The sequence below is a fragment of the Panthera uncia genome (assembly GCF_023721935.1).
Source record: "Panthera uncia isolate 11264 chromosome B3 unlocalized genomic scaffold, Puncia_PCG_1.0 HiC_scaffold_1, whole genome shotgun sequence".
NCBI classification, from domain to species: Eukaryota; Metazoa; Chordata; class Mammalia; order Carnivora; family Felidae; genus Panthera; species Panthera uncia.
Window position 1 is genome coordinate 109,700,968 of NW_026057582.1, and position 12,452 is coordinate 109,713,419.

At 40.7% G+C, this 12,452-nt stretch overlaps 1 protein-coding gene across 3 annotated transcripts in view; it reads left to right on the forward strand.

Moving 5' to 3' along the window:
- The window catches only part of LRRC49 (leucine rich repeat containing 49), a 149,406-nt gene that overhangs the window by 6,061 nt on the left and 130,893 nt on the right, over window positions 1-12,452 (forward strand). For 2 of the 3 annotated variants that reach the window (XM_049613817.1, XM_049613819.1), the window contains 2 exons: window positions 2,164-2,266; window positions 5,991-6,194. In XM_049613817.1, coding sequence (XP_049469774.1) covers window positions 2,164-2,266; window positions 5,991-6,194 — 307 coding nt within the window. Of the gene's footprint in view, window positions 1-1,613; window positions 1,812-2,163; window positions 2,267-5,990; window positions 6,195-12,452 lie in introns of all 3 variants that reach the window. The other variant, XM_049613816.1, reaches the window with a different exon arrangement.

Here is a 12,452-nt window from a genome sequence, read left to right on the forward strand (position 1 = left end):
CATCCCACAAAGATATATGGGTGTTTGATCCACAAATATATGTGCATTTATGTGGGTGTTTATATATCCACATAAATACGTGTATGTTTCAGTCATAGTTCATTCTGGTTTCCAGTCATTCAGAGGATCTTGTTTGTGGGTTTTAAGGCCTTTCTCCTGATCATTCTCATTCTATGCTGTTTATTGTAAGATATGTATCTTATCTCTGTGTATATCACACTGATCATGATAGTAAGTTCATCATGGGGATTAGGATTATGACTTCTGCATATAATAGGAGCTGACAAGTGTGAGGATAAAACTCCTTCGTTCACTAAGCATGACTGAAATTACCCTTTGATTATTTCCTGTATACCTCAGGTCTTTTGAAGTTTAAATCTGCCTCTTAAACTGAGGATTGGTTTGAAACCTTAACAAAATAATTTTAAAAATCTAACTCTAATGCTAATAAGAAAAATCAAGTTTGTCCATTGTTTGGAGTTTTACCTTTATAATCTTTAGCTGACCAGTTACACCTTAATCAGTTAATTCTGAGACTAATTTTTGTTTGTTTTTGTTTTTTTTAACCATCTGAATTTTGATTCCCACATCAGTTTACTGAATCACGGTTGCTTTCCTATTCTGCTAGGAGCCGAGTCCTATCCCAAGACCGGTTCATTGGCGAACATGATGTCAGTTCTGAATGCGTATACTCTAGAACCTCATTATTAGCTATAGTGATGTTTTGTAGAAGTTAGAAAAGTGGAGTATTAGCACTGATTATTTTGTGCAAGAAGCTAGCTGTGTGATACTTCGGTTTATACCTTGCAGACCTATGGAAGCCAGCAGATACCATTGCTTTACAGCTTTTTAATACTATCTATATAGAACTTGATTTTAATTTGCCATCATATTATCTGATGGTCTCCCCAAAAGTATGTTAGCTTTCTAGATTTGGTTTTATGATTTTATCTTGGTGGTCCGTTTGAGCAGAATTCTGTGGTAACCATAGTTTCCTTTTTACTGCTTATTGCTCCCTCCAGCATCAATTGCTGCCTTCAGGAATGTTGTCTTTATAGGAGAAAATACAGTAGATTTCTTCTGGTGTTCAAACTGCCTCCTTTAGCCCATTACTCAAATCCTACCTCGTCTCTGGAACTTCCCAGCATCTTTTCCTGACCATTCTACATTATTCTGGGTCTTGAGAATATATCCTAACATCCACCTCCCCCCAAACCCGTTTGTAGCCATCTTCTTAAGTGAAAAATAATTGTCACATTTATGTGTGATTATATAAGAGATACCATTTTTATTCTGCATTTTGTGTATAGTTTGTTAACTTCCTATGTGTTTGGCCATTAGGTTGCAAGCTGCTCGCTGGCAGTCAGGTTAATAGGACCGCAGCCTATTCACCCCATAGGAGTGTCATACCCTGTGGACCCTAACTACGATTGTACAGCATTTATCCACATCCATTGGTCTCTGCAGTATTTTCAACTAATAGTAGCTGAACGTACACAGAAAAAGTGACGATGCCAGCTTTACATTTGCTCTCCCAGACTACTTTCTCTGTATTTCCAGTAGCAAAGTCATGTATTGTGTAGCTTTGTGACCAACTTTTTAATATTTTGAAGGAGATGGAAGAGTAATAAGCCCTTCGCCTCGTAATAAATCATCATGCATCTCGTCCACAACAAACGTGACAGATCTATGTGGGCTGGAAATGAAAACTACCATGAGCTCCTTATCAGCATTTGGAGATTCTTCCTTTCAGACACCTTCAAAGTCCAGAACCCGGCAGGGCTGTCATAGTGCTGGCCCAAACGTATCTGGTAATGAGGGACCGCCATGTCAGTTATAAGAGAGTTAAATTTTAGTACGAGGAGTCAGCCTTATAAAGGGGTAAAGATAACACTAGAGTTGTTCTGTACTCTCAGCCAATCTCTAGGGTGAGGGAAAAATGATTTGGTCTATACAGAACGTATATGCAGAATACATAGTTGAGGTTTGAGGAGGAAAGGAACAAACTCAAATGTGATAATTTTAAATGTGGAGAGCTATGGAAACTGTACTTCCCAGAAAAGATATTTGTAGGTGCCAAAGTTCTCCAAATATAAGATAACTTCAGTCTTGAGATTTTAAAGGTTTTTCTTAATCAAGTAATTTGTGTATCGTTTTCAATAGGTGATCATATTAATCTGGCGAGCTCATCAATGCCATCATTTCCCATTCTCCAACGTTCTTCCGAAGAGAAAATTCTTTACTCAGACAGGTTGACCCTAGAAAGGTGAGGACAATTTATTTTATTTTATTTTATTTTATTTTATTTTATTTTATTTATTTTTACTAGATAATACATAAGCCTGGTTCAAGTTTGGAAAAGTACAAGTCTCTCTCCCTTCTCCTGTTCTCTAGCTCTTCAGTTCTCCCACGTACGTATAAAACTGTTACCACTTTTTTATTTATCCTTCCAGGGGTGTGGGGAGGGATTTTATAGGTATATAATGTAACAGAGCTTACCCATATCCTGAAAGAGTAGTACGGTAATTCTGGAGTATGACATTGATAAAAATGGATTTTAGGATAGAAAAACTTTATCACATGGTCCTCGTATGGGCCCTTAGGGCCCTATCCAGTTACCTCACTGGTCCAACCTCCTCCTAATCTCTCCTTCATTCACTCTGCCACATTTACGCCTACCTCCTTGCTGCCCCTTGAATACACCAAGCATGCTTACACCTCAGGGCATTTGCACTTGATGTTCCTTCTGCCTGGAATGTGGTTCCCCCACGTATCAGTAGGCTCACTCCCTCACCTCCTTCAGGTCTTCACTCAAATGTTATCATGCTGGGGACGACCTTCCCCGCCCACCCTGTCTAAAGCTACTATCCCTTCCACCCTGCTACTCCCCAGCCCCCTTCTCTGCTTTATTCTTCTTCTTAGTCCTTATCACTTTCTAACATTAAATATTTTACTTATCAAGTTTATTGTCCATCTCCTCTTACTAGAATATAAGCTCCACAAACACTGGGAGTTTTGTTCAGTTCTGTATCCCCAGCCCCTAGAACAGAGCCTGAGGAAAAATAGACTAAAAAACGTTGGAATGCGTGAATATATTTAGGATTTGATCCCTAGCTTTAAGTCTAGGAAGCCCTCTGCAATAGAATGCTGGATGAAGCACCCGTACCCTACCTTAGTGCTATGAGCAGCCTAGAGGAGCCATCTCTGCCTCGCATACCTTTAGCTTAGCGGTGCGTTTCCAAGAGCAAACTGGTAAGCAGACTTCTGACGCTGGCAGTGCCTGACAGTAAATTGTCATGGACCATTTGTGTGTCTGGTTGGGAGAAAGCTCTCTGGAGGGCTGTTGTATTGTAGGCAGAGCACCACTTGAGGGCACTAATTCTCGTGCCAGGTTGGCAGTATTGCTGGGTTTTGTGATCTAACGCCGTGTAATGTTTGTAACTCTTCTGATACCATTTTAACGTTTTGAGGGATCTTCTGGAAATTTTTATCTCCGTCTTTACAAGCCCAGCCAGGAATAGTACCTCAGCCCTGCAGTTGTGTGGGCCTTGATACTAACAGGAGCCGGTGTTTGTGAGGCCGAGAGATAACAGGTCAGGCACTTGCGTGGTAGCTTGTGGTGGTTCAGGCAGTTGTGAAGATGGTCCTTGTATCATGGGCATCTGGGGGGAAGAAGCCGGCTGGTCAGGTGGAGACTTGCTTACCAGGGAAAGGCAGGACCAAGGAGTCGGTTCGGTTTCAAAGGCTGGGTGTGAAATGGCAGGATTGCAAATGCCATAAGCTCAAGCATAATTTGATCAGTACCAGGGTGTGACCAAGAAAGTGGGGCTAGCAGCAAGAGCCTTAGGGATCATTATTTGAGAGCCAGGGGTAGTGGCCGTGGTTTCCAAAGGCAGATCTTCCTCACTGCAGCTTCTGAGCCAGGAGACTGAGGGGTCAAGAGGAGAATGTAGCCCGAGAAGAAATGCTTGGAGAGCTAGGCTCTGGCTGTCTTGGGAGTTAGGGTAGGCCAGGAGCACCAGGAAGGCAGCCTTCCAGCACCAAGCAGGAAACACAGAGGCAAAAGTACAGTCCAGTAAACACCTGGTATGGGGCAGGAGGTGTAGCAACTGGGCGATTTTGTAGGCAGGATGACCCCCGCGGAGAGCACTGCCTTTTTATGTGTGTGTGTTTGCTTGGTTTGCTGGATGGCAGGGACTTAGGGGGTTAAGGGGTGGACGCGTGAGCCTTGGATCTGGGATTTAGTCACTGGATTTGGAATCTGAGAAAGTGACTTTATTTTAAGCTACAGTAGTTTATGTAAGAGGGAGGTCCGAGATTATTTATTTTCTTTTCTCAGTAAAGACTGACTCAAAACTTGGATGAACTAGAAGCTGGGGGTATTGGTAAGTTTAATTAAGAGAAACAGACGAAGTCCGGAGCAGGAAAAAATGAGACAATATAAGTTTTTTGCTAAGTGAATAAAGATATACATTTTAAACTAGAATATTTGTAATTTATTAATTTATAACTGATAAAACACGGAGCAAATTAGTATATTTGAATGCATGAAATGAATTCAAAATACTAAGCATATGTGAAAAGAATTCAACTATTATCTGTTATGTTTTACTTTTCTTCTATTTTAAACTGATTTTTTCAGGGTCTGTATTTTTAAACATCATATCTTTTTTGTTTAATTTTTTTTATGTTTATTTGATTTTTAAGAGAGAGAGCGCGCGCGCGCTCACGCGTGTGTGTGTGTGTGTGTGTGTGTGTGTGTGTGTGTATGCGTGTGGGGGAGGGGCAGAGACCAAGGGAGACACAGGATCCAAAACAGGCTCCAGGCTCTGAGCTGTCAGCACACAGCAAATGGGGGGCTCGAACTCACAAACCGTGAGATCATGTCCTGAGCCGAAGTCCCATGCTTAACTGACTGAGCCACTTACTTAGGGGCCCCTAAACATCATATCTTTGTTGGCCATTAGCATTCAGTCATTTCCTTGTGCTAATCACTCTGTTTTCTCTAAATGAGGTTGGTTCTGATCACTTCCACAGTTTTACTCATGCTTGATTTATTTTCTTTAGAGATTCTATTGACTTGATTTTTACTGAAAGGAAATAGTTCTAATAAGTCTCCCCATTAGAGTTGTTCACATGCTGGTCGATAGAGCCACATTTTCCTTGAACACTGTTGAAAATCTCAGAGTAGAATCCCTCCTATCTGCCATATGTTTCGCCAGTAGAATTCTTAAAGGGCCCTGCACATATTTACTTCACATGTAATATATGATAGCTTTTTGCATAATAGAGACTGAGTCTTTCAGATACAGCTAAAGGCATATATTAGTAAAGATTCCATCGTGTCCTTTAGCATTCTAAATGTTCTGCAAAGTCTAGAGTTAATGTTGAATGTGTAATCATATTTTTAAAATCTAAGTTTCTGAGGACTACTTTTCCATGCATGGATTTCAGGATGAAACTGTTTCCATCAGGTGAACTGTAGACGGCCGAATTTCTTCCTCTTCCCAAGGTGTCATTCAGCTCTAGAGTCAGTGATTCTGTGAGACACCTGTATATATGTGTTTTGTTTTTGTTTTTGTTTTTTTTCCTGATGACTTAGTTGCCTGGGAGGTCTTTGTATCAGTGGATTCACATCAAGGTCATTTCTCTGGTTATGTGACGTGGCTCTTTGAATCATCTCAACTTTCACCACAGAAGGCAATTACATTGAGTGTTTTCTGATGTTAAGTCCATTTTATGTGAAATAATCGATATTGGAGATTTTTTTAAATATAATGAGAGCTTAGACTTAATTTTGATAACTGCCTTTGGCAAAGTACATTGTCTTTTAATAGAAATGATTTACAATAGTTCCTGGAGGCAAGAAGTGGTTGTATTTACCTTTTTCTCCTGGCAGCATGGGAGCACAAAGATACTATTAATAACATTCTTAAGAGGAGGCAGATTGTCACATTGAAACCTTATTTACTTTCAAAAATGTTTTCTAGGCAAAAGCTGACTGTGTGTCCTATCATTGATGGAGAAGAACACCTTCGTTTGTTGAACTTTCAACACAATTTTATAACTCGGATCCAAAATATTTCTAATCTACAGAGGCTAATATTCTTGGATTTATATGATAACCAAATTGAAGAAATCAGTGGGCTTTCTACTCTGAGATCCCTCCGTGTCCTCCTGCTGGGAAAAAACAGGTAATCTTTGTAGAGCATATTTGTTTATTTACTTAGGGCTAATGTTGAGTCTCCTGGTGTTCAGATAACGTGTCAGAATTGAATAATACTTAAGAAACTAATAGGCTAAAATTTGGAAAGAGTGGGGCGCCTGGGTGGCGCAGTCGGTTAAGCGTCCGACTTCAGCCAGGTCACGATCTCGCGGTCCGTGAGTTCGAGCCCCGCGTCAGGCTCTGGGCTGATGGCTCGGAGCCTGGAGCCTGTTTCCAATTCTGTGTCTCCCTCTCTCTCTCTGCCCCTCCCCCGTTCATGCTCTGTCTCTCTCTGTCCCAAAAATAAATAAAAAAAAAAACGTTGAAAAAAAAAATTTTTTAAAAAAATAAAAAAAAATAAAAAAAAAAATTTGGAAAGAGTATTTGCGTGGATTAAGATTCAGTCATAATTTGTCTTATGAGATTCAGTCTAACAGCCAAACCAAATAATATTTATTGAATGCATATTTTATTATTTCCATTGCTTTCCAGTGCCATATCTTATATGGAAGTGAATAGCAAACTTTGGCCTTAACTTTATGTTTTCATGGGCTATATTATGTAAACATGAGTAGTCACTTCAGGCTTATGTGTTTCACTTGTAATTCTCAGTGCTTGACTGAGGGTAGATATTTGATATTTCGTGCTTGTCAAATTACTGATTGATTCTTTTTTGGATGGTGTTTTCAGTATGTATTTAATATATCCTTTATAAACTTCCCCAGTTCCTTTAAACATTTTTTTCTTTATTTTTTTGAGAGAGAGAGAGACAGACAGAGCATGAGCTTGGGAGGAGCAGAGAGAGAGGCAGACACAGAATCCAAAGTAGACTCCAGGCTCCAAGCTGTCAGCAAGGAGCCTGACACAGGGCTCGAACCCACAAGCCGCGAGATCATGACCTGAGCCGAAGTCCGAAGCTCAACGACTGAGCCATCCAGGTGCCCCGCCCCAGGTCCTTTTATAAGGCTCTATTGTGTAGTGCAGTTACACAATTTCTGACTAATTTCCTTGAGATTTGTCCATGATTTTCTCTCCATTCTGTTTTACTAGTTTTTGCAATGCCTGCAAAGAAGGGCTGTTTAGCAAACCCCAAAATGATTTTTGTATTATCAAATAATGAATTTTAAATACAGCATTATATCCAAGCTTGGTTCCCCTCCCTTCTTCCTTTCCCCCCCACCCCCCACAGCATGGATCTTGAATTACCTCTTTATTCTCACTGGCTGGTGGTAATAGTAAGGTGCTTTTTCCAAGATCATGTCCCAGAATTCTAGGCTCTTGTCTCTTCTCTGTGGTTTCTGTCTCTGTCTCTGTCTCTCTCTTTTTTTAATATATATATATATTTTTTAAGTTTATTCATTTATTTTGTCAGAGAGAGACGTGGGAGGGGCAGAGAGAATCCCAAGCAGGCTCTGCACCGTCAGCAGGGCCAGACGCAGCGCTCAGTCTCACGAACTGTGAGATCATGACCTGAGCCGAAACCAAACGTCAGATGCTTAACTGACTGAGCCACCCAGGTGCCCCTTTTCTCTGTGGTTTCTCGAAGGTGCCCACCAATGTAGTTTATCGCCTATACTTGGTTCCAGCGTCAAACTGAGCATTATGGTAGCTGGACGGAATTTGGGGAAATTAGAGAAGCGTGGAGTATTAGAGCTTGAAGTGACCTCAGAGATCAACTTTCTCATTTCACAGATGAAGAAATGGAGATGTAAAGTGACTTTTGCAAGGTTGGATATGTAGAAACTGTACACAGTAAGAGTATGCCAGCAGAGTAGTTTACCGGGTAAAGTAAGAAGTCAACTTTTCACACGTATAAGGCATTCTCTTCTACGTGCTCCCTGTTCTCTCTCCCAGAGATTTCTTAACTACTTTCTGAGCCTTGGAGTTATTGATCTGTTTGTGTAGCTTCTATTTATTCTTTAGTAGCATTGCCTTTGGGCTCTTCCTTCAGTCCCGGGGTAAGGTGCTTCATAGTGACATTTTTAATTTCCTTTGCTAGTTTTATTTATTTTTATTTTTAAAAAATTTTTAATGTGCATTTATTTTTGAGAGAGAGAGAGTGTGTGTGAGCAGGGGAGGGGCAGAGAGAGAGGGAGACACAGAATCCGAAGCCTGATGTGGGGCTTGAACCTGTGAACCACGAGATCAGGACCTGAGCCAAAGTCAGACGCTTAACTGACTGAGCCACCCAGGTACCCCTCCTTTGCTAGTTTTAAACATAAATTCTAAGAGCAGCTCCTGGGTCCCAATGTTTTAAATCCTCTCTCAGTCTACTTTTTTTTTTTTTTCCTGCTTCTACTTTGCAGCTTCTCTGGCTTCTCAGAAATAAACTTTTAAGTTTTTAAAAAATAATTTATGCCTTGGAGACACCAGTCCCATCTGGCCTTCTGACCTTTTCAGAGGTCACTTTGCTCTTCTAAGTCTAAGGGACCTAACGCCCTTTTCTAGGTCCTTATCTTGGTCAATCAAGTAAAAGCAATCTAATGCACTCTCCTCTTTCTACTCCCATCTTTTTGTTTTGTTTGCGTTTGGTCCTGTTTTACTTTATTTTTCACATAGAGAAAATAGCTGTGAAACAGTTTTAGAGCTGCTAGGGTTCTCAAATAAAAAAGAAAGTCAGAAAGACAACTTTTCACATTCTCCCAAAATGCATATTTCTGAAGTATCAGAACAACCCAAATCTTTCAGGTGTTCTCTGGCCAGCAGACTTTGTCACAGCAAGGGGCCTGTGAGCCTTGAAGATGCACATCTGTCCTGAGGCAGTACAGGAACAAATCTGGCTGAGGGATGCTGGAGTGGGGATGAGTTTACCCTGGCTCCTCAGGTTTGTCTTGGGTGTATTGTTGCCCCCTCCTGGGCGAGAGTCCAGAAAGTTTTCTCCCTCTCACTTTACAAAGCACTGCACCATGTTTTAGTTCAAGACATTGGAACCAGGTGTTAAAATCCAGGGCAACCACATTCCTCTAAGTTCAACCAACTGCGACAAAGATTTCTGCTGAAATGTACTGAGAGTCTGTATGTGAAATTTACATTGCTTCGGAAGGAACCCCCTACTGCTCTGCTACTGAAGTTCTTGCCGTCTGACTCCTCTGCTTTCTATATTCCTATTTATCTTTGTGAGATTCTGGTGCCCTCAGATCACAGGCTAATGGATAGAACTTCTATGCCCTTTTGTCTGATCACCCAGGACTATAGATCTAAAACTCTCAGCCAGGCCCTGGGATTCCATATTCCTTTCCTATTGATTCCTTGAAGGTCTCCACTTAAGGATTTGTCTTTGACTCCTAAAAAGCCTAGCCTTCATAGAGATTCTATAGTGTAGTCCTTACGCAGGCATCATAACGTAGCCTGCAGAGATGGGCTGTGATGTACCCCTCGTGGTCTGCAGCTGAGGTGATGGGTGGGGCTTGTCTTTTTCCAGTTTCAGTCCATTTAGTAGGAGAACTTCTTTTAAAAAATCTTTCAGGTCATATTGAGAATTGGCTAGAATTCTGCAAATTTCACATATCGGTATCTAATCTGACCAGTGATCTCCTGGTCAACTGATGCCTTAATATGCCTCTGAATTCATTTTGATTGGATCTGTTTTTAGGTAATTTCAGGTGCTGGGGGTAGGGAAAGAATCTATGACAAAGGCAGTTCTGAAGACAAGACAGCAAGATGTTTGGTTGGTCTTGGGTTTCACTGACAGCGACTTGCCTGCTTTTTTCCCTAATCACTGGGGCAGTCCAAATCGGAAGTGAGAGTCGCAAAGCCACCGTGTGTCAAAGCTTAAAGAAAGCTGGAAGTCACAACATATAGGAACTGTTTTACTCGACAGCTTAACGGTATGTGAGGCCCTGGTGGAATTCTATGGGACGAATTGACTGTGCACGAAGCTTTCTGAGATTGAAGTACCTTAAAACTGCCCAGGGTTTCTGATAAATACAGAAACAGAACACATGGATCCTCCAAATCAGAACTTCAGGCTGAGACAGCCTCCATCCCTTGTGTATCATTTTCAAAATGTTAAACATATAATTCCCAGACAAATAGTAGTTACAGGCCAATGTTTTAATTAACTCAATAACGAGGGAACTAGTAGGATGACAAAGCTGACTCAAAAGGAGGATAAGAGAAACTGATGCATAGTCAATGAGAAATAAAAAGTGCCAGAATATGATTAAGTTATGAAACAGGCCCATGTCCTACAGAGCAGTGAAGTCATCACCCTGTGGGTTATTTTTTCTAACAGACGAAAATAAATTACATTCCTACCTGGCAAAAATCAGCATCATAGCTTAAATCCGTTTTCTGTGAGTTAGTACATAACTTTGCAGAGTTGGGGCTCTAATCAGTAGTAAATGGGTGATCCTTAGGTACGCTTGTTCCCAGTGCTCTGATATGACATTGAAGGGACATGAGGTCATTCCTTTGCCTTATTTCCACGTTTTGGTAATCTACACTGAGAAGCACTCCTACTCTACCTACCTGATCACAGTTTTATAAAATTGGTTTTTATGCTAGTGTTTTTCACTTGAATATATTTTATTATTTACATCTTTCCAGGTCATTAAACATTCTTTGAAAAAACATTTGTTTTGAAAATATATCTTTAAGAGCTGCATAATGTATAGTTATGTAGACAGATGTGTAATAGTTAATATTTTCCCTGTTAGACACTTATATTGTGTCCTTTTTTTTTTGCTATGATAATGCTGTGATAAATATCCTTATCCATAAATCTTTGTATGCCTCTCTGATTATATCCTTAGAATACGCTTTAGTATTTTCTAAGTAGGTGAGTTCATTCTCATGAAACTCATACGAGAGGAGAGTTGAGATTTGATGTGGAAGGTCTGTATTTTAAGATCACATTCTCAAGATGTGATCTCTAGACGAGCAGCATTAGCACCACCCAAGAACATGTCAGAAATGTGAATGTTTGGACCCTATCTCAGAAACTCTGGAGGTGGGGCCCAGCAATCTATATTTTAGCAAGCCCGGCAGATGAATCTGATACAGAAGTTTGAGAACCACTGTTTTAGGGAATATGGGCTTGGGGGTATAAAACCAGTTGAGTAAAAGACCTCTCTGAAGTTGGATTGCTGTTAGAGAGCATTGCTCTGGGGGCGCCTGGGTGGCTTAGTTGGTGAAGCATCCTACTCTTGATTTTGGCTCAGGTCGTGATCTCACGGTTTGGGAGTTCGAGCCGCTCTGTGCGACAGTACGGAGCCTGCTTGGAATTCTTTCGCTCTGCCCCTCCCTTTCCCCCAATTGCCCCACCATCCCCCCCCCCCCCATATAAATACATTTTTAAAACTTAAAAAGAAAAAGAAAGCATCACTCTGTCCTAATCCATATTATCAGAGTATTGTAGTTTTCTCCAACTATTCTAAATATTTCAGGGGCAAAGCAGGCAGAAGACTAATTTTGTTGAAAGTTTTGTCTGTTTTCCTATTTGATAGTGTCAGCATAAGCTTGAGAAACTCCTTTAAAATACTAAAGAAAAATAAGGATAGGAAGAACGAAAGATAAGATGGGGGTGTGGCATGTGTGTGTGATAAGGGAGAGAAGGTGAACATAATTGCATTGTGATAGTGCACAGTAGTAGGTGCACTTATCATAGATAAGTTGGATTAAATTGGTTGTGGTGATATAATTCTGGATTTGGCAATGATGTAAGATGACTGAGGTCAAATGGAGATGGAAATTCATGAAGTTTAAATTTGCATTATGTTTACATGGGGACTCATGTGAAAACGTTGGGGTTCTGAGCAGATGGTCCAGAAGGAATTCTTGAGATGTCTTGGGAGCAAAAAGGTGGTTTTATTAAAGCACGGGGACGGGACTCGTGGGCAGAAAGAGCTGCACTGGGATTGTGAGGAGCATTTGATTATATACTTTGAAGTTGGGAGGGGGTTAGAGATAGCATAAGTCTGTAAGGAATTTTGGAAGCAAGGTTTCCAGGACCTTGAGGGGACTACCTATTCTTTAGGAAAAGGTCATTTATTACTGTCTAATAAAACCTTAGTCAGGAGACCCTTCATATGTATGTCAGGGGCCATGTGCTTGGAGGATGATTGCTAACATATATGTTGGGGGATAGAGATAAAGGAAGTTTCCAAAGGAGTTTTTATATGTTAAAAGAGACTTATAGGATGCCGGTGTTCGAGATAATGTTAAGCTAAGATTGCCTTTTGCCCTTAGCAAAGTATTAACATCGAGGCAGTTCTGTTCCTAGAGAACAGAACTTTTGCCTTTGTTC